At 33.1% G+C, this 20,126-nt stretch overlaps 2 protein-coding genes across 8 annotated transcripts in view; both read left to right on the top strand.

The window, feature by feature from the left end:
- Positions 1–12,064, top strand: part of LOC135841644 (facilitated trehalose transporter Tret1-like) — a 141,641-nt gene extending 129,577 nt beyond the window's left edge. For all 7 annotated transcript variants that reach the window (XM_065358711.1, XM_065358713.1, XM_065358712.1 and 4 more), the window contains 3 exons: positions 835–1,206; positions 6,532–6,715; positions 7,389–12,064. In XM_065358711.1, coding sequence (XP_065214783.1) covers positions 835–1,206; positions 6,532–6,715; positions 7,389–8,259 — 1,427 coding nt within the window. In that variant the 3' untranslated portion in view covers positions 8,260–12,064. The remainder of the gene's footprint in view (positions 1–834; positions 1,207–6,531; positions 6,716–7,388) is intronic.
- Positions 12,065–16,351: 4,287 nt separating this feature from the next.
- On the top strand, positions 16,352–19,128 carry LOC135839914 (facilitated trehalose transporter Tret1-2 homolog). Its single transcript, XM_065356174.1, has 6 exons — positions 16,352–16,726; positions 16,841–17,115; positions 17,223–17,533; positions 17,610–17,753; positions 17,963–18,252; positions 18,339–19,128. The coding sequence occupies exons 1-6, from the start codon at positions 16,606–16,608 to the stop codon at positions 18,731–18,733; spliced, it is 1,536 nt and encodes a 511-aa protein (XP_065212246.1). The 5' UTR covers positions 16,352–16,605; the 3' UTR covers positions 18,734–19,128.
- Positions 19,129–20,126: the final 998 nt, after the last annotated feature.

Genomic DNA, 20,126 nt, shown 5'->3' with positions numbered 1-20,126 from the left:
AATCTAAATCCAATATGTAAATTGTTATCTCTGCCGAAGCAGCGTAGAAACAAGAGAAAATAAGGAATTGAATTGCTAAAGTGACGTATGGAAATAATGGCGAAATTTTACGTCGAAGTTGGAAAATTACTACGTAAAATACTCGTATACGACGATGACGATAAGAGTGCGAAAATACGTATGTTTCTGGCAGGGAAGAGCGATGTCGTATTTTTATTATTCGTTACGAGTTCGATTCACATTCGGGTGGAAAATTTTACGTACTTTGAGAGATTGAAAGAGGCACGTTTGAGAAATTTTGACCGTTCTTCTCTCTCCTTTGAATTTCGATGAATTTTGAAGAAATGAGAATTTTTTAGTGCCCCTTTGGCTGAAAAAATTGGAAAAATAACGAGGTTTTTGATTCAATTTTGGAAAAATAGACGATCAAATCCCCCTAAATTTAATTTTCGTGTTCAAAAGCGAAAATTTCATGCTCAGTAGTCGTCGATAAATGTGGGAAATTCGCTCTAAAGAAATATTAATCAAAGAAAAAAAATTATTCACCTCGTTAAGAGTTGCTAGGTGTGGAACATGGTTTCAATGTATAAAAAGTTTCAAGGTTTTCGAGTCGATTTTTTTTCTCAAACTGTTTCAACAGATAGATAACTACAAGTACACGCAGGTACAATTTGGCAAATCTTAAAGACCAGTTAATAACCTATAGCTGACTTGTGGAGTTCAAATTTATACCGATACTAGATTTACATATTAATTATTAGTAGGTATAGCTGCTGAACAAAGAACAGAGAATTCGATTTGTAATACGATTTTTTTTATTCTTGTTTGTTACAGCCACCATTGGACCATTCGCCGTTGGTACTGTTCTGGCTTGGACATCGCCGGTTGAACCGTTGCTGACGAACATAACGGCTCACGAACCCGGCCCTTACCTGACACAAGATCAAGCATCATGGGCAGGATCGCTGATCGCCATCGGAGCTGTATTTGGCTCGTTACCCGCCAGTTGGGGTGCAGATTTCGTCGGAAGGAAAACGGCGATAGCAACATTGGCTATACCGTTTTTGATATCGTGGGTGATAATTATCGTGGCTAAGTCGGTCGAACTGCTATACCTGGCTAGGCTTATAGCAGGTGGAGTGATCGGCGCTGTGACCGCCACCGTTCCTATGTATATAGGGGAGATCGCCGAAACATCTGTTAGAGGTTTGTAGTACCTCATTCTAGTACGTAAACAAAAGTACATAAATGGTATAGAGTTTACGTACTTTACTTTGAATAATATGGTTTCAGTTATTGATACGTTATCACTCAGCAAGTGTAAAGAGAAGGAGACGAAGGGTTTTTTTACTTGAAAAGGTGCATGAATACAAAAGTGTTAGTGTAAGCCTTCGATTTGTCTGTGGTAGTGAAAAAATTATAGTGGAATTGAAAAAAAAAGCTTTCTAATTGAAATGATTTAGGTAGTTTACTTTGTTGTATCGTATGTGTTATGAAAGAAAAGAAACGACAACGTTGCTATTTAATCGGGTAGATCATTGACCTTTGAGTTTTGATAGAACAAGGTGTTCGAGAAGTAGTGCATTAGCACGTGTTTGAATAATAATGAAGGTATCCTATGTTTGTGTATGTCTAATTGCCTATTCAAACAGAGTTACTGGAAAGTTCCAAGATTTTTAGACAACTACGGGTAGTTTATGGCTCAGATTAGGTATTTTTTTGAAAATTTAAATAAATTATGTCGTGGCGCATTTTTAACTTTTAACAAAATTTTTCTAAAAATTCGTATGTTTTAATCAACAAAATTTACTATAAATCTCAAGTTGATTGAGAGAGGAGTGGTGGGGGGAGGGAGGGGAGGGGAGGGGAAGCGTACTCAACTTATATGTTCAAAATTTGGCGAGTTTATGAAAAATCCGATAATTGTATCCTCTTTGGTAAATTTGAAGAGGCTCCAGCGATGACACATGCTCAAAAACCGCTGTAAAAAGGCAAAAAAGCGCAAAAATGTACTATTTTTGTTGCTGAAAATGGGTGAAAAAGAATTGAAAATCGAAACCACTCTCCTAGGTCAATTTCAAGAGCCTTTAGCAATGAAAATTTATCAAGAAATATTGAAAAAGACACGAAAACCGATTTTTTTAGCTGTTATAATGGATAGAGAAGCTTTTTAACTGAAAAATCGAATAAAAGTCTCCCATTTTCAGCAAATACAGTAGACTTCCGATTATCCGAACTAATTGGGGAATTGCGTTGTCCGGATAATTGAAAATCCGGATAATACGGATTTAAATTTTTTTGGTTGAATTTCGGTGGAAAATGACTGTTTTTTTGATGATAATGGTGAATTTTTGTATTTTTTTATAAAAAGTGCAAAGGATAAATTTCATATCTTCACAAAATAGAGAAAAACAAACCAAAAACAAAGATTACCAAAATTTTTGACCATGTAGGTACTCGTACTCGTAAATAATTTGTGTATGTTTGTCCGGATAATACGGATTTTGTTCGGATAATCAAAAAATCGGATAATAGGGAGGATTTTTTTTCGTTCGGATAATACGGCTGTTCGGATAATCGGAGGTCGGATAATCGGAAGTCTACTGTATTGCGAAAAAAGTATCATTTTTCTGTCTGGGAAATAAATGTCTAAAAGTCTTGCTTTTTGCTAAAATTATCAAAAATTACCGATTTTTCGTCAAAAATTGACGATTTTTTCCAAAAAATTTCAGTTTTATTTTTTTAAATATTAACCAAAAGTCTTGCTTTTTAACCGAAAAATCCAATTTTCAGGGTGTCTAAAGGGCATGAAAGTCATGAAAAGTCATGAATTTTGTTCGAAACACACTTGAAATTTTTTTTAAAGCCCACGAAATGAAAAAAAAATAATTTGTTCAAAAAATGGGAAAAATTATCTTGGGGGGGGGGGGGGTATTTTCATGCGGTAAAAATGTGAAAAATAGGTTGTGAAAAAGTCGTGATTTTTTTGTCTTGAGAGTTTTTTTTATACACCTGGTAAAAGTCCCCTATTTTCAACAAAAATTGTAAAAAACTAAAAAGTGTCATTTTTTGCTAATAATTGCCCAAAAGTCCTGTTTTTTGCCTAACTTCTCAGTCGTTTTTTGCTAAAAATTGTCCAAAATTCTCGGTTTTTTGTAAAAATTCCCGAAAGTCTTACGTTTTTCCAAAAATTGTACAAAAATGGGGCGTTTTTCAAAAATTGTCAAAAATTCTAGGTTTTTTTTAGCGATTTCTGTTACCTAAAATTCCCAAAAATTACGAAGAAGTGCCGTTCCTTTAGGTAAAAAAAATACAAAAATAGAGTCTCACTTTTTGTACTTGAAAAAAAAAAAAAATGTGAAAAAATGTTATTTCTTTGCCAATAAGTACATAATTTCCAATAATTGTAGATTTTTGCAAAAATTGTCAATTATAAAAAAATGCTAGCTTTTATTTATAAAATTGCTAAAAATTGTATTTTTCCCCCCAAAAAAATGTCAAAATGTCTCACTCGCTTATTCACCAAAAATCACCAGAAGCAGAAAGTAGATGTCACTCTTTGTCAATAATTTCCAAAAGGTCAAGATCTTACTTTTCCGCAAATATTGTTGAAAATTATCTCTGTCAATTTTTGACAGGGTGTCCACAGGTCTGGAAAACCTGGAAAACCTGGAAAAGTCAGGGAATTTGGTCGGTCTGGAAAAGTCAGGGAAAAGTCAGGGAATTTCGTAATTTTCACGCAAAATCCCTGGAATTTTGAAAAAACGATCAATTGAAAATTCTGAATTAGGACCTGTGATGTAAGAAAAACACTGTTTTTCACTTCTCGAAACGCAAATTTTCAGAAGCTTTTGCCCTCGCTTCGCTCGAGCCTGTTCTCTGTTCTTTTTCAAGAGTAAACTTCCTTCAAAAAAACATCCATTCCAATATTAAAATTTAAAAAACCAAAAAATAAACATTCTTCACATTCAAAAAAAAACTCGTTTTCAGGCATCTTGAAATGAAAATTTTCGAAAGTTCTCGCCCTCGCTTCCCTCGAGCCAATTTGTCTCTCATTTTGAAATGAACAAATTTCACATTTTGAAGCCTTCAAAAATCAAAAAAAGAAAAGAAAAATTTTCATAAGTTATATGAATACATAGGTATTTTATCAATTGGCCAAACTTGATGCATGTTTTATTCATTTTTAATTCCCCTCCCATTTTTTTTTGGGTGTGATGTAATACCACGACAAAAAAGGGCGTCAGCACGACAAGCCTAGGCACTGACAGTAAGCACCCCTCCGGTTCCTCAAAAGTAGGAAAAACTTGGGAAATTGTAAGAAATTCCAGAAAGTTTGGAAAATACAAAAATTCCAACAATATTTTAGTTTCAGTTTTCAAAAATTCAAATTTTTTACAATCATGTATTAAATTATCGTTCATTTGCCGACAGAATCACCGATCTTATCCTCAAAATTCTCATTTTTTTCCTAAGCTTTCGTCCTCGCTTAGCTTAGGCCAGTTTGGTTCTCTTCTACTGAGTTACAATTTCACTCAATTTTTTTTGAAAGAAACCCTCTGTTGATTATTTGTCAAAATTTGTACAAAATTATAACTGTTAAGTCGTTAATTTAACCATAATCGAACTGATAATGTTCTGTCGTGTATGAAATTATTTTGGCGTGAATACTGCTTATTTCGTTTTTAAATTGTAGTCGTTCAAAAATACTTTTTTGTCGGGCTTCATCTGGCGTGAAACCTCATCATTGTTTGTCGTTCATTCATATTTTATGAACGAAAAAATGCTTGTCGTGATGACGCCCTATTTCGTCGTGCAAAAAATATCTCCCCTTTTTTTAAAATTAAAGTACGGGGTGAGCATAGAAAATAGAGAAAAATGGTCTGGAAAAATGGAAAAATTCGTCTGGAAAACCTGGAAAAGTCAGGGAAAATCATTTCCAGAAATGAGTGGACACCCTGTTTGATTTTTTTTTCAAAAATTACTCAAATTTGAGCTTTTTTTTGCTTATTTGAAGAAAATTATTAAAATTGTATTTTGCTAAAAATTGTCCGAAATTCTCGGATTTTTGTAAAAAAAAATCCCAAAAGTCTTACTTTTTTCCAAAAATTGTGCAAAAGTGGTACGTTAAAATGTAATTTCTTTGCCAATAATAAAATTTCCAAAGATTGTCGATTTTTGCGAAAATTGCCAAATGCTTTTAGAAAAAATTCATGCAATTGCTGAAGATTTTCACTTTTTCCTACTAAGTTATCCTAAAGCCTCGTTTTGTTGCCAGAAATTGCCAAAAAAGTATCATTCTCAATAAGTCCTGCTTTTTAATGAAATTGTCAAGGTCTTTCTTTTTTCCAAAAATTGTAAAAAATTCTCGCTTTTTAATAAAATTGTTTAAAAAAATTTCCCAAAAAAATCGAGGTCTCGTTTTTTAAAAAATTAACAAAAATTTCACTTTTGTGGGGGGGGTGTGTATAATTACTAGATTATAAAAATTACTCAAATTTGGACATTTTTGCTTTTTTGAAGAAAATCATAAAAAAGTAGGTATCTAACATTTTTTGGCCAATAATTTCCAATAAGTCTTGTTTTTTGCTTGAAATTTACAAAAATTCTTGATTTTTTTTGCCAGAAATTGTAAAAAAGGGCAACTGTATCCGTAAGTTTCAAAGTTGTTTTAATTTTAAAACTTTTGAAAATCAGAACAATATCAATTTGTACTTTTTTTTTTTTAATTTCATTACTGAAGTATGGGAGTAATGTTTTGTGTTTTTTTGTAATTTTTTTTCATTACTTAAGTCTCTTTTTTTCAAAAAAGTTTAGTACTTCTCCCCCCCCCCAAAAAAAACCAATAAATATTTAAATTTAGTGAAATTTGCTTTCAAAAAAATGGATGGAAATATATTTCAAAAGTTAGCAACAAGTAATAAAATTGGAACAAAGTTTACCAAAAGTGCATATGAAAGTGTTTGAAACGAATTGAAATGATAAGAAATCGCTATAAAAAATCATTGAAAAGTTGAAAGTAAAAAAAAAAAAAAAAATCGAAAACTGAAAACTATACTTGGAGTTTTGAAACCGAAAATTGAAGCTGAGAACTGGATTTGAAACTGATTAAACAAAGTAAAACTCTAAAAACTGTCGCATCTGTCTAAAAACGCCTGAAAATTACGAAAAATTTGGAAAAACATTGTCATAAAAACACCCCAAACTTATAAAAATATCAAAACTTGAGAAAAATGCAAAATAATAAAAATATAATACTTGTGGTGTAATATCAATGTAAATATTCTAAAGTCTGAGTCAAGTCTCATGTTGAAAATAAAATTGAGTATGCATGCAGTGAATTTTTTAACGAGCAGAGGGAAGAGAATTATGTCTCATTTTACTCAGTTCCCTTTTGTTGAGGTGTACATAACTGAAATCGAATTCAAATTAAAGATGTAAATTATACTTATAGTACCTACATAAGTTGTACACTTTTGTCGTATGACTCGGACAGGACACGGAATTAATATTTTATTTTTATGTTTACAGGCGAATTAGGATCATATATTCAGTTGATGGTTACCATGGGAATATTATACGTTTATGTGATAGGATCGTTCGTTGATTACGTGATGTTAAACATCTTATGTGCGATCGTACCAATTGTTTATTTAATTTTCTTCATGGTCGTCGCGCCCGAATCACCTACATTTTTAATGCGTAAAAATCGCAGGTAAAGTGTTACAGTTTATCTGTATATTAATAATAATTACATTTACGATTATATGTAACGTGTTGGAAATATATGAAAATGGTTAGGTTGAATGCAATTTTAACTACTTATTGACATTGAAATTGATTTGTTCAAAACTGCTTCAATTTTAGAGGAACTTACAAGGGAGCCTTTCGAAGTGACACTCTTCTCTGAGATTTGAACGAAACCAAAACTAGATCGTAAGAGTGTGTTTTAAAACCTCTGTAACCAAAATTTCAGGTTCTAAAGTTCATTTTGAAAATTGAAAAAAAAATCAAAAAAACTATTCTTAGGGTAGTTTTAAACTTTTTCTTGAAATATATTGTTTCTGAAATATCAATCAGTTTTCAATGAAAGCGACGAGTTCACCTCAAATTGTTTAAAAAATAATCATTCAATTTGAAATTTCTTTTCAAAATTATGATAATCTTCAAAATGAAATCGTCGAATTGCTTCGAGGCACGATGGAGGTGAATAAATTTGATAGGATTTCACTCATTTCTGAAATGTTTATCGAGCTGATAACATTGAAAAAATTCGTTTGATACGCTCAAAATCGATTTTTAGATCGCTACATTATAATGCAAATTTTTCAAACCCCATCAAACCACGTGGTAAGATTTTCTAACACTATTCGTTTAATTCTTTACAGAAAAGAAGCCGAACAGTCGTTACTGGTATTGCGAGGCGATCAATACGATATATACAGCGAATTGGACGAAATCCAAGAACAAATCGACGAAGAAAGGAAACGCCAGCAATCGTTCAAAGATTTATTCTCTAGCAAAGCTGTAATCAAGGCGACGATCGCGGTAATGGGCCTGCTAAGTTTCCTATCGTTCAGCGGCATCAACGTCGTCATATTCTACGCGAAGAAAATCTTCGAAGCCGGTGGCACCAAAGTACCGGCCGATCTCGCTACCATCATCATCGGCTCCGTGCAAGTAATCATGACTTACGCTTCCGGTCTACTGGTAGATCGAGCCGGACGACGAGTGTTGCTTTTGATCAGCGACTCGATCATGGCCTTATGTATGTTAGCCTTAGGAACGTATTTTTACGCCAAAGAGAATAAATACGACGTCGAAAACTTCGGCTGGGTGCCGCTAGTTAGTCTTTCCGTTTACATTAGCGTATTCTCGCTGGGTTTCGGACCCATTCCCGGTATCATGATGGGCGAATTATTCTCACCCGAAGCCAAAGGTGTCGCGTTAGGAGTTGTCTGCATTCTAGCATCGTTATTAGAATTCGTCGTCGTCAAAGGGTTCCAAAACTTGGTCGATTGGGTGAATTTCGGTATCACGTTCTGGATATTCGCCGGATTCTGCGTGATCGGATTCTTATTCGTGTACTTCTTGGTGCCCGAGACGAAGAACAAATCGTTGCAAGAAATCCAAGACGAACTTAGCGGTATTAAGAAGAAAAAGAAGAAGGGTAAAAAAGTCAACGGAGCTCAAGTCACCAAAACACCGATCGTCGTTAATCAACAGCTTACAACTACCAACGCTACGAACGCCGTTTAAGTTCGCGAAATACCGCCAATCGAAGTGTATTCACGAGAAACGAAGCTACCTTTTTTTTTCTTTTTCTTTTTGTACTACTATTACTGGTGATACATTTTCAAATGTAATGTTCGTTGAAAAGGCTACTCTACAATCAGCCTTCTTCGTAGTTCAAAACAAAAAACCGAGCCCGTGAAAACAGTCATTCGTATATTAGCTTTTTGTTGTATCCTCTCTACATCGGTTTTATTACTCTATCCTCGTCCTCCCCCCCTCCCCCTTCAGGTCCGATGTGCCCTTTTTTCGTCTCCTTTGTTAATATCGTTAGTACTTCGTACGTACGTACCTTACTTGTTTTATCTGTATTACTTTTACGTTGTTTTTATATAAAGCCACAATAAAAGTGAAAAAAAAAACGAACAGGTTTGTGATGTTGAAAATTTGTGTGCGAAGTTTGACTTTCGAAAATCATCGTCAATGTTGAATATAAATATCAAAAAAAAATTATACCCCGGTGAGATATTTTTTCACCATTATTAACGAACCCTATGCATTTTTTTTTACACAGATAATCGACCATAATTGACTGATTATGTCAAATAGACGGAAGGGGTACGTGTTAGTGTGATGTTTTTTTTCTTTCTCTTCGAGTCCCTCTTTTTTTATGCGAAGGGGGAAGAAAAGTAACATTAAATTGTTTTATTTTTATACATTTTGTCAGTGTTTACATCGTAAGTAAAAAAAAAATTAGGGTTATTTTTTAAACTGTAAATACTTTTATATTTCTTTTTCGAGTAAAAGTAAAATTTAAACGCTACGCTGAAGAAAAAAAAGGTAGTAGGTAAAATGAAAGTTAGTCTTTCTTCTTTTTTTTGTATTGTTTAATTTTTACATTGTATTTGTTTAATGATAAAAAGTAATTTTACTCGTTTACTCGTGTCGCTCGAGTTGGATGTACACGAATTTTATGTATTTTTATATTATTTAACTTACCAATTTATTTTATTAGCATTTTGGAATTTTTATGTACGTGTGGTGCGACATGCCCGGAAATAGTAATAAGATTTTTTGCGTCAATTTACGTATAATTTTTTCCCCCTTTTTTGTTTTTAGTCTAGTTTGTAAGCCTTTTAAACTTAATAACCTAAAATTCGTACGTGTATTTTTTTTTATTTCGTATTATTATTATTTGAAAGAGTATAGTTATTAATCAAAATTTTTTTACAGTAGTGAAATATTTTATTGTATGTTGAAATTGTGCCATTGTTCCCTTCCTCCTCTTCCTCATCATCTTGTTCCATCTTAATCTTAATTCCTTGATGTGATCGGTTTGATTTTTTTGTCGTCGTTGTTAAAGCGTTCTAAGGTGTTTTTTTTCTATGTATTATTTTTTTTTTTAAACGAGGAATTTGAAATATTTATTTTTTTTTAGACGAGATTTTATTCGTCGTTCGTGTAATTTAATTCTGGCGGAAATTGTTACGATAACGGTTTCCGGTGTGATAATAGTACATTTAAAATGCTTAATAATGTTATTCGATATTTTTATTAATATTATCAGTGTGATGATTCAAATGTTGCGGATTGGCTCTTTATTTTATTGGGATTTTTTTTTCAAAAATTTATTCTCGTGTCCTTGGGGGGGGGGGTCTTTTTTGTTGGAAATTATTTTTGATAAATTATGTTTTGAAATACTTATTACCTATTTTATATGACGAATTTTAATTCAAAACTCGTAATATAATTTTTAAAAATTCATTATTGTAACATAAATGAAATTAAAATGTCAAAATTATCGTTACAATTTTGAGAAAGAGGAAAACACAGAGTGCTGTGATCGTTATAATCAAATTGTTCATCTTGCTAATTTTTTTTTCGCTGACTGGATTCGATAAAACAATGACGATATTTAAATTGAAGTTTTCTTCGAAAAGTCACGTTCCGTTACAAATCAAAGCTCGTGGCAATTCACACGAAAGTTGATAAAATTATCAAAAAGACGTTGATAATCGGTCGTAGCCTTAATTAATTTTTTATTACGTCATCTTTATGTCATAATATTCGGTAATTCGGCAACACTGATACGTACGTCCAACAAAAAAATATCTGTAATTTTATTTATTACGAGATCAGAGTATTTTTTAAATTTCAAATAAGTATTTTGAACGTAGATATCTATTTTTTTATCAATTTTTTTTTTAAATCTTGAATGTTGAATGGGAAAAAATTACGAAATTGCTGGAACAATTGAGATTGACCAAAGTCTAATTCTCTTGTATCTGATGATTTGGATTTTTGAGTTTGAAATTGAAAAACAACAAAATGAAGAAATTATTGAATCGAGTCAAAATTCAAACTCAAGAAACGTTCTTTGTTTTTGGTCTAATTGAAACAGAAAGAATTTGTCTTCATTTCATCGAAAATAAAAGTGTTTCTTTCTTCAATTTTTCCCCCTAATTTGAACAATTGAAATTTTCTCAATTTCTTCAACTTTGCTAATTTAAAATTGTCAAGTATCTTATCATTATCGTAGATTGATACGAATACCAAAGATAATAACGTAATCACGAGGGCAAAAAGAGAATAAACGTTTGAAAAATCAATAAAGCAGATACGTACTTGGAAATTAAAAATGGAACAGATAAATTTTCACTCGAAAGTTTGTTGAAAGTTGTTTTTGTTTGTTTTTTAAATTACTTATTTAGCTCAATTTTTTGTAGTACTTTCAACATTGTTACTCTTTGTATGTTAGTTTCGTATTTCTACTTATAAATATGTGAAATTTCTTATTAATTTTTTTGTTACCTTTTTTTTAAAAAACCGTAGAAAATGAAGTAGAGACTAGAGAGCTATAAAGTTATCAACAAATCGTGCTTGTGTGATTATACATATAGAGAACGATATGTTGATAATAAAATAATGCATCAACAAGTTTAACTTTTACCATAACTTTTTAGTGAGAAATTTATTGAAAAAAATAGATACCTTATTATATGTACTAATTACGTAGGTAATAGGTAGATAGATACGCTACATCGAATGGCAAATTAATTATTTTTTAAGATACTTTTACTATCTATACTTACAAAGACAGGGTCATTTTACAAATAACCTAGTCATTATGTAAAATGTGCCACATTTGAAACTTTTTTAAAAAAAATTTGTATTACTATGTAGCGAAAAGTTTCTCATTCTTTGTTGACAAAAAAAAACGCTTATACTACTGTACGTTGAACTTTTTTTCTAAACGACGTTATCGATTTGTAAATAGTAATTTTTAAAGCGTATTTAATTTATTATTCTCAGATCACATTAGAGCATTTTCCTCCCTTTCCCCTTTCTCCCCTTCCCCTTCCCCTTCCCCTGGCCCTTCTCCTCCTCTTCGATTAGACATTTCTATAATACGCATTACGTACTTAAATATGCGTTAATATTTTGCATTTTTTTTTCTCTTTTGTATTTTTATTGTCGTCGTGTTTTTTTTCTTTTTCTTTCATTGTGTAACAATTTTAGGGATTTTTTTGTGTTTGTGCCGTATTTTTCTTCTTTTTTTATCTGCGTGTACAAAAATATTTATTGTATTTTATACGTCTTATATTACTATTATTATATTTTTGAAAATTTGTGATTCGAGTTTTTTTCTTTTTTTCTTTTCTCTTTATGTCTCAAATACATAAATTATTTTGTATCGTTTAGTTACTTTTTCTTTTTCTTTTTTTTTTCTATTTTATAATCGATATTCCAAAATTTAATTATGTAAATAGTATATTATTATTTAGTTATGTGTAATTACCGGTATAAAATATTAAAGTTGAAATTTTTTCAATTTGGGTTTTGTTTTTATTTTTATTTATTTTATTTTGGTTGTTAAAAAGACTAAAAAGTACAATCGTACGACAATATTAGTGATACAGACTTGACATTTCAATTTTTAAATAAGTACCTATCAATATTTTAGAGATTCAAAATTAATGCTTGATTTATTTTTAAAAATCATGCATGAGAGTCCAGAAAAACCATTTCAAATGTGATATCAATAATTTAATTAATGTAAAGATGCTGTCATTTCATCTTCAAGTTGGACATAAATTCTTCTTCAAATAAACACAATATGGAGCTAAAAATACGCAGGAAAATTCGAACTTTGATTGGTAGATTGGTTGATGAACAAACGTGATTGATTACCTATTCGAATGATATCGCAGTGCTGCATAGACCGGTATGTCTAGAATTTCAAGGTCACTGATTTACCTGTCTAACCTCCCAAGGTCATTGGTCTGCTTGGCTGGTCTCTTGAGGTCATTGACCCGTCAGTCAGTCTGTCTGTTCATCTTCTTGAGGTCACTGACCCGTTTGTCTGGGTTCTCAAGACGTATGTCTGCCTAATTGGCGCCATAAGGTCATTGACATGTCTTTCTGACCTTTGACCTAACTGTCCAGCTTCTCATGGCTGTCTTTCTACATATCCGTCCTCTTGAAATCATTGGCTCGTCTGCCTGGCAGTGGCTTCTGAAGATCGTCTGTTTGCTTGTCAGACCTCTTAAGGTCATCGACCTGACTATATAGCCTCTCATGGTCGTCTGTCTTCCTGTTTGACCTCTCGAGTTGTTATCTGCGTGCCTGTCTGGTTTCCCAAAGTCGTTTGTCTGCTTGCCTGGCCTCTTGAGGTCATTGACCCGTCTGTCTGTTCGCTCTAGGCTTTACTCAACCTGTTTTGGAGGCGTCGACCTAGGCAATTTATAGGGGCTTATAGTCGGGGAGCCCACTTAAGGATCTATTGCACCCCCCCCCCTCGGTCGATCCTCCGGGACAACTTCCTAAGGAACGTTTCTAGCCCTTGTACTAAAAAAAAAAATTGGCCCTACTTATATAGAATGGCGGCCATTTTGATTGACAGGTCAGCCGAAATCGCAGATAGATTTTGCGTTTCAACATAGGACTTGTACAAAATTTTTCAAGCCGTACAAAGGTAGATCGAAAGATCAGGCAAAAATTTATCACCTGTCAAAATTTCAAATGCTAATGAAGTGCGTATTTCGATTTTTGGTGAATTTTTAAAAATCAAATTTAGGCCAAAAGTGAAGGAAAAAATCAAAATTTTACCAAATTTGACCAAGAAAGCTAAAATTTGGAATATACCCTATTTTCGACATGCCAAATCGATTGGAAACTGTTTCAAACCGTTTTGAGCAGTTTTGGAGCCTCCAGCAGATTTTTAGAATTCATCAAAATGGAGTTGGAAAGCTGAAATTTATTCTGCAAACTAATTTCAATGCGCTACGAAGTACTGCTGGTAGATTTCAAGTCGTTTTGGAGCCTCCAGCAATTTTTTGAAAATTACTGGAGCCTCCAGCAGATTTTTTTAAACTTTAAATTTTTACAAAATTTCATAAAAAATGGAGATGAAAAGCTGAAATTCATCCCACACTCCAATCACCGTCTGAAAGCGGCTTCAGGTGGGGTCAAGTCATTTTGGAGCCTCAAGCGACTTTTTGAAAATTACTGGAGCCTCTAGTAGATTTTTGAAACTTGAAATTCCCGCTACAATTTACAAGATGGAGTTGGCAAGCTTGAAATTTACTTCGCAAACTAATTTCAATGCGATATGAAGTCGACTACATGGTGGTTTCAAATGGATTTGAAGCTTCCAGCTACTTTTTGGAAATTTCAATTTTCCAAAAAACGCCATACGACCTTTCAAAAAGTCGCTGGAAGCTCCAAAACGACTTGAAATCTACCAGCAGTCTCGACTTCGTAGCGTATTGAAATTAGTTTTCAGAGTAAATTTTGTTTATCCAATCCATTTGATGAAGTTTTGTGGGAATTTCGAGTTCTAAAAATCTGCTGGAGGCTCCAGAACTGCTCAAAACGGTTTGAAACAGTTTCCAATCGATTTGGCATGTCGAAAATAGGGTATATCTCAAATTTCAGCTTTCTTGGTCAATTTGGTAAAATTTTGATTTTTTTCCTTCATTTTTGACCTAAATTTTGATTTTTAAAAATTCACCAAAAATCGAAATACGCACTTTATTAGCACTTGAAATTTTGACAGGTGGTAAATTTTTGCCTGATCTTTCAATCTACCTTTGTATGTATGTACAAGTCCTATGTTGGAACGCAAAATATGCGATTTCGGCTGACCTATTAATTAGAATGGCGGCCATTTTATAAGTAGGGCCAATTTTTTTTTGAGTACAAGGGCTAGAAATGTTCTTTAGGACTCCCCATTTAAGAAAAAAGTTGTCCCAGAGGATCTATGGGGGGGGATTCAATGTTATCAAAAATTTGTACACGTAGAACAAATCGTTTATTCATGGGTCAATTCGTTATTTGAAAATTTTTTCTTTCAGAATATTTCACACTAATTAAGCCAAAACACGAAAAGATATCATTTCACTGATTGGGGAAATATTTTGGAATGCAGCGTTACTAATTTTTTGGCCATATTAGCCAATTTCAAAAATCTAGATAAGAACAGCAAATTTTTTTGATTTTTTGAAATTGCTAATAATGGCAAAAAATTGGCAACACTGATTCCAAAATATTTCTCCGGTTTCTGAAACGATCGATCGATCGATGTTTTTGCATAATTATTAGCCACCTGCGAAATGTTTGAGAAGAAAATATTTTCAAATCAAAACACAATGAATTTAATCTTAAGATGAGCGATTTGCACATTTTCAACCTCACACCTCGCAGTACAACTCTAAAAGTGGTTGTTGAATTTTGAGTAGGTCGTCGAAAAATTTCACTTCTATTTTTTGAAGCTGGGCAATTTTTTCTAAAATAGGGTTGGCAGGACCTAGAGCGAAAAACCACGATTTTTTTTCAATAATGCCACCTCTTTGAGGACATACATATTTTCTTCCAGAGATGCTTTCTAGAGCTAAATTTTTTTTTGAATGTTTTTTAATTCAAAATGAAAGTTTGCCATTGAATTTGGTCAAATTTTCCCACATTTATATTTACCAATGCACCATTAAGTACCTACTTAGGTAGGTATTCACTCATTTTTACATTTACCCAATGTTTGAATCAATAATTTCATTTTTTGGCCAAACTGAATCTCGAATATTCTCAGCAAAACGTGTATTTTGATTTTATTATTTCCAAAATCTGAAATACGCTCAAGTCAATTTTTTTTTTCATTAAATAATCACAAGAGTAAAAATACAACCATTTTGTAATCCAAATTTTTAAGAATAATTATTCGTTTTTTACCTTTTTTTGTGCATTAGACTTTGTAACGTTATGATACCTACAAATCCCATCTCTTCTCGATGACTTGACTCCCATCAAATGATCTTATTTGACCATGTTTGAAAAATGTTGAAAAATCGGAAAAAAACATTTTTCTGTTTCTGTACTTTTATTTATTTTTTTTTAACTGAAAAAAACTAATTAATTAAGTGGGTATTTTTGACCAAAATAATATTCTTCGAAATAGACATGATGAAGAAATGTTTAATCTACATTCAAGTAGTGCTGAACTTCTTCTCCCACTCTTTTTTTGGAGTTTTTTTTTCTTTAATGTTGAAAGAAAAATTATGTTCCTCTTACCAAAAAAGGATGCACTTTGAAAAAAGTCATTTTTTATTCAATTTTTTCAGTTTTAATTTTTTAATATTTTTTGAACCTGTCAGTAGGTAGATATGTAGTATGTAGACGCAGCTCTTTGTAGGTACCTATAAGGTAATAAGTTGAGTAAAAAAATGGGACTTTTTGCCACTTCATTTTAAGGTTTTTGATACATACAGCATCGCATACCTATTACCTAATATGTAGTACAATATCAGTTTCTTCTTGTATTTGCTCATTCAAATTTCCAACGAAACAAAGCACAAAATGATCTCATTCTATGATGCATTTTCACTATGAATTCTTATCTAGTAAAAAGTCACATTTTTGATCAAAGGTCGAATTTTTGTTCCAATTCATACCACGTTTCATTCTATGGAAACTCTGATCACATGGTTTATTAGATCTGGCGTGAAACGAGTTGCATAACCGTAACACATTCAGAGATGATAATGGTCGTAGAACACTAATTAAGATGAAAAATGATACCTACTTATTGGAAAACACTTACGTATAATTCGTGTTCGTTTATCTCTTATCTGACATTGCAAACAAAGATAAGAACATCACAGAAACGTGCATCGATTTTTGTCTGTTTTCTGTCTGTTCGGTGTGTTCTGTACTGTACTCTATAATCAGGTTCAGGTTGAATGTACAATATTGTGTATGATAAATATTCTGAGAACTGTGGCGGTTTTTTAAAATGGTGTAAGTCTAAGTTGACACGATATATAGAGTAATTTTTCCACTTCGAATCTCATGCCGAATAAGAGAGTGTAAGCTGTGCGAATGGAAACCAATGGTAAAATAAAACATGACGTTCGAGATGATGAAGATGATGAGAAGCAACCTCTCTTAGGAGCAGATCACAAGGAGCCGATATGGAGACAGTATATTGCAGCTATGACAGGTATAAATGACATTTTTTTTTTATTATTAGTTAACTAGAATTATGATGAATAATCTGCTTTAGCTTTCGTGATTCAGCTTTCATGATTAACTTATTTAATTCGAATTTTCTCAGCTGCGCTGTTATCAATGGCAACTGGATGCTGCGGAGGATGGTCTTCATCAGCGGTACCCCTTCTGATGGAAGGTCTAGCTTCAGATCTGGGAGGAATAGATCGACTCAATTCAGAACAAGTCTCTTGGGTTACCTCGTTGCTAAATCTGGGATCGTTATTCGGCTCAATCCCAGCTGGTCAAATGTCATTTTATTTCGGTAGAAGAAAATTCCTACTCATGCTAGGAGGTCTGCTAGTCATCAGTTGGATGTTGATAATATGGAATTTTAATCATGTAAGTGATCTCTCGAATACTCACGTTTAAAAAGATTGAATTATTTAATTACCAGAGATGTATTCTTTGTGTGTGTGTGTTTTTTTTTGGAAATATTTTTCTCCAAGGTAGAGCTTTTATATTTGGGACGATTTTTGGCCGGATTTTGCGCAGCTAGTTGTAACGTAGCTTTGGCCATGTACTCGAATGAAATCTGCAGCGATAAAATCAGAGGCCAATCTGGATCTTTTTACGATCTAATGCAAGTGTTCGGCATTTTATTCGTATATTCGGTCAGTGCAATCACCACGTTGTTTTGGAGCAGTATGATTTGTCTAATGGTACCGGTTTGTTTCGTTTGTGTATTTTACTGGATGCCCGAATCTCCGTTACATTTGATCAAAAATGGATACAAAACCGAGGCTATCAAATCGATCAGGTTCGTAAAGATTACCTACTCATCAATCGATACTGCATCGTTGTAGACTTGAACTAAATTCATTTTGAATTTACAGATGGCTCCATGGAGAACACTGCGACGTCGAGAAAGAACTAACCAAAATCTACCTGGCACTTTTGGAAGGTAAAGAATGCGAAGTAGAAGACGACGAAGAACTTTCATATTTGGTATCGATTCGTAAATTTTACAATAGTTTAAGGTGAGTGATTATCAAATTGAAAATTAAACTCAATCCATTTATGAAAAACAAATAAAAACACATCGATAAAAAAATCACGTGACTGTTTCGTGAGTTACTTATCGAATAAAATTATAGTGAATTTTCGAAACTGTTTGACCTTTCAATTTCGTTTATTTTTCACGCTGAAATATTAAATTACCAAATTTTATTTATTCGTTTTTTTTCAGCAAAACTACAATCAAAGCTTTTGCCATCGTTTTATCATTATTCGTAATCCAACGATCGAGCGGCGCACCGATGGTGGTTTATTATACGGTTGATGTCTTCGAATCAACTAATGCCAGTATTTCTCCTCTCACAGCGACCGTTTGTGCAGGAGCTTCTCAATTATTTTTCTCCATCATTAGTGTCAGCCTTGTCGATCGTGTTGGACGTAAAATACTCATAAGAATCTCGTGTTCTGTAATGATCCTCTGTTTGAGCGTTTACGTCACTTATATGTGTCTTTTAAGCGGAGGTAGCACCTACCTCAATACAGACTTACACAAATTTATTCAATTATCTGTAAAATTGATCATATAATAATTATTATTAATTTTCCAGGATACTCAGTCTCGGAAGACTACAGCTGGCTGGCGACTCTCTCCATATGTCTATTTGTAGGAATCTACAGACTTGGCATAAGTCCCATACCATTCTTCCTGTGCACCGAACTAGTTCCTGTCGAAGCCCAAAAATGGGCCTTGCCTAAAATGTTTTTCATCGGATGGGGAGTGGCGTTCATATGGAGTAAATCGTACCTAGCTGCGGTGGCAAGTTTCGGTTACGTCATTGTGTTCCTTTTCTTCATGTTTATCTGCCTTCTAGGATTGCTCATCACGTTGATTATCCCGGAGACCAAGAACAAAAGCAGGCTCGAAATACAAGCCGAATTAGGAGCGCCTGTAGCCAAATACGTTGAATTGAAATCCAACGCGGTTATCATAATCGAAGATTGATCACTTCGTTTAGAAGCGGTAAAATCGAGTGATCGAATGTCGATTTTTGCTTCACGAATGAAGTGAATTGTTTATGGCACCGAAATGCACCACACTGTATCGTGGTTTAGCTTTAGCTGGCGCGTTGTGCGGATATTTTTTTCTTAAATTTGGAGAATTTGTGGCGGAGTTGGCTATAATTTCGATGGCAGAGTGGAAGAAAACGGGCTGTGTTTTAGTTTATTGTTGCTCATTTTGGTGAAATATGTTTTTTTGTTACGATGTTATGTGAAAATGTTTTTTTAAAAATTAATTTATTAATCCATTTATATTTTTTCAAACTGTGATTTATGGTGTATTTTTTATATTACTTACCTATTTTTAAAAAATACGAAATTGTTACTCAATGATCTTAATTTTTTTCGAAGTTTTTTTTTTTTTGAACGGATAATTTTTATCTTACGAATATTAATTTGTTCAAAATGAAATGTTGGTGTATCGCTGAAATTTAGTCTTTGAGTTTTCTTCAACGGCCCAGAAAATCCTCCCTCCCCTAAATTTCCTTCTGTCAAAATTAACTGAGATACTTTTTTATCTATTTTATTTGACAATTCTTGAATTCTATTTTGAAAATGAGATTTTAATACCTTTGAGAGCCACAAAGGGTTCCCAAATTTGATTTAAAAAATATCCCAAAACAGACGTGTTTGAAGATGGGTTTATTTTTCGATCCAGCTTTTGTTTTCCCATCTTCAAGATGTGCCCATACTCGAACATGCTCACAATATCGATTAATATGTGTCTTTTAGTACCTAAATGGGCCATTCCAAGTCAACTCAACCAAAAAAGGCGATTGCGAAAGTCATGTCTTTCGATTTCGCTCAAATTTTGTTTACAATATCTACCCACTCAGGGGCGATGGGGGGGAGGCTTCCATTATTTTCACATTATCTCAAGGTACTCAACTTCAGCAACGCATTACTCCAAAACTATGATACTTTGATCAAAACTGATTTCACAGTTTAGAAGGGCATTGCATTTTGAACTTTTTAAGCATTTTCAAATTTTCAAAAGTTGAAAGTTGAACTTTCAAATTGAAAGTTTAAACTTCAAAATAACGCTGTAAGTGGGAGCTACCATTTAAAATTTTGAAAAAATTTCCATACAATCATGTACCTTTTAATGCCTTTTCGAAGTATTCAAGTGTTGAGATTGGATCTCTTAATGGAGAGGGAGCATCCCCACTCCCAATTTTGGGTGAAACTTTCGAAAGAACATCTGGGGCATGTGATGTATCGATTTGTATGTTTTTGGTAACGCTGAACACGAATATGACGTTAGATTTTTGATTGGACCCCATCCACGGCCCCCAGCACCTCCCCCAAAAGGGGTAAAAGTTGAAAAAGTGTTTTAT

This window comes from Planococcus citri, chromosome 3 (genome assembly GCF_950023065.1).
Source record: "Planococcus citri chromosome 3, ihPlaCitr1.1, whole genome shotgun sequence".
In the NCBI taxonomy this organism is placed as follows: Eukaryota; Metazoa; Arthropoda; class Insecta; order Hemiptera; family Pseudococcidae; genus Planococcus; species Planococcus citri.
This window is presented reverse-complemented; position numbering and strand designations above follow the sequence as displayed.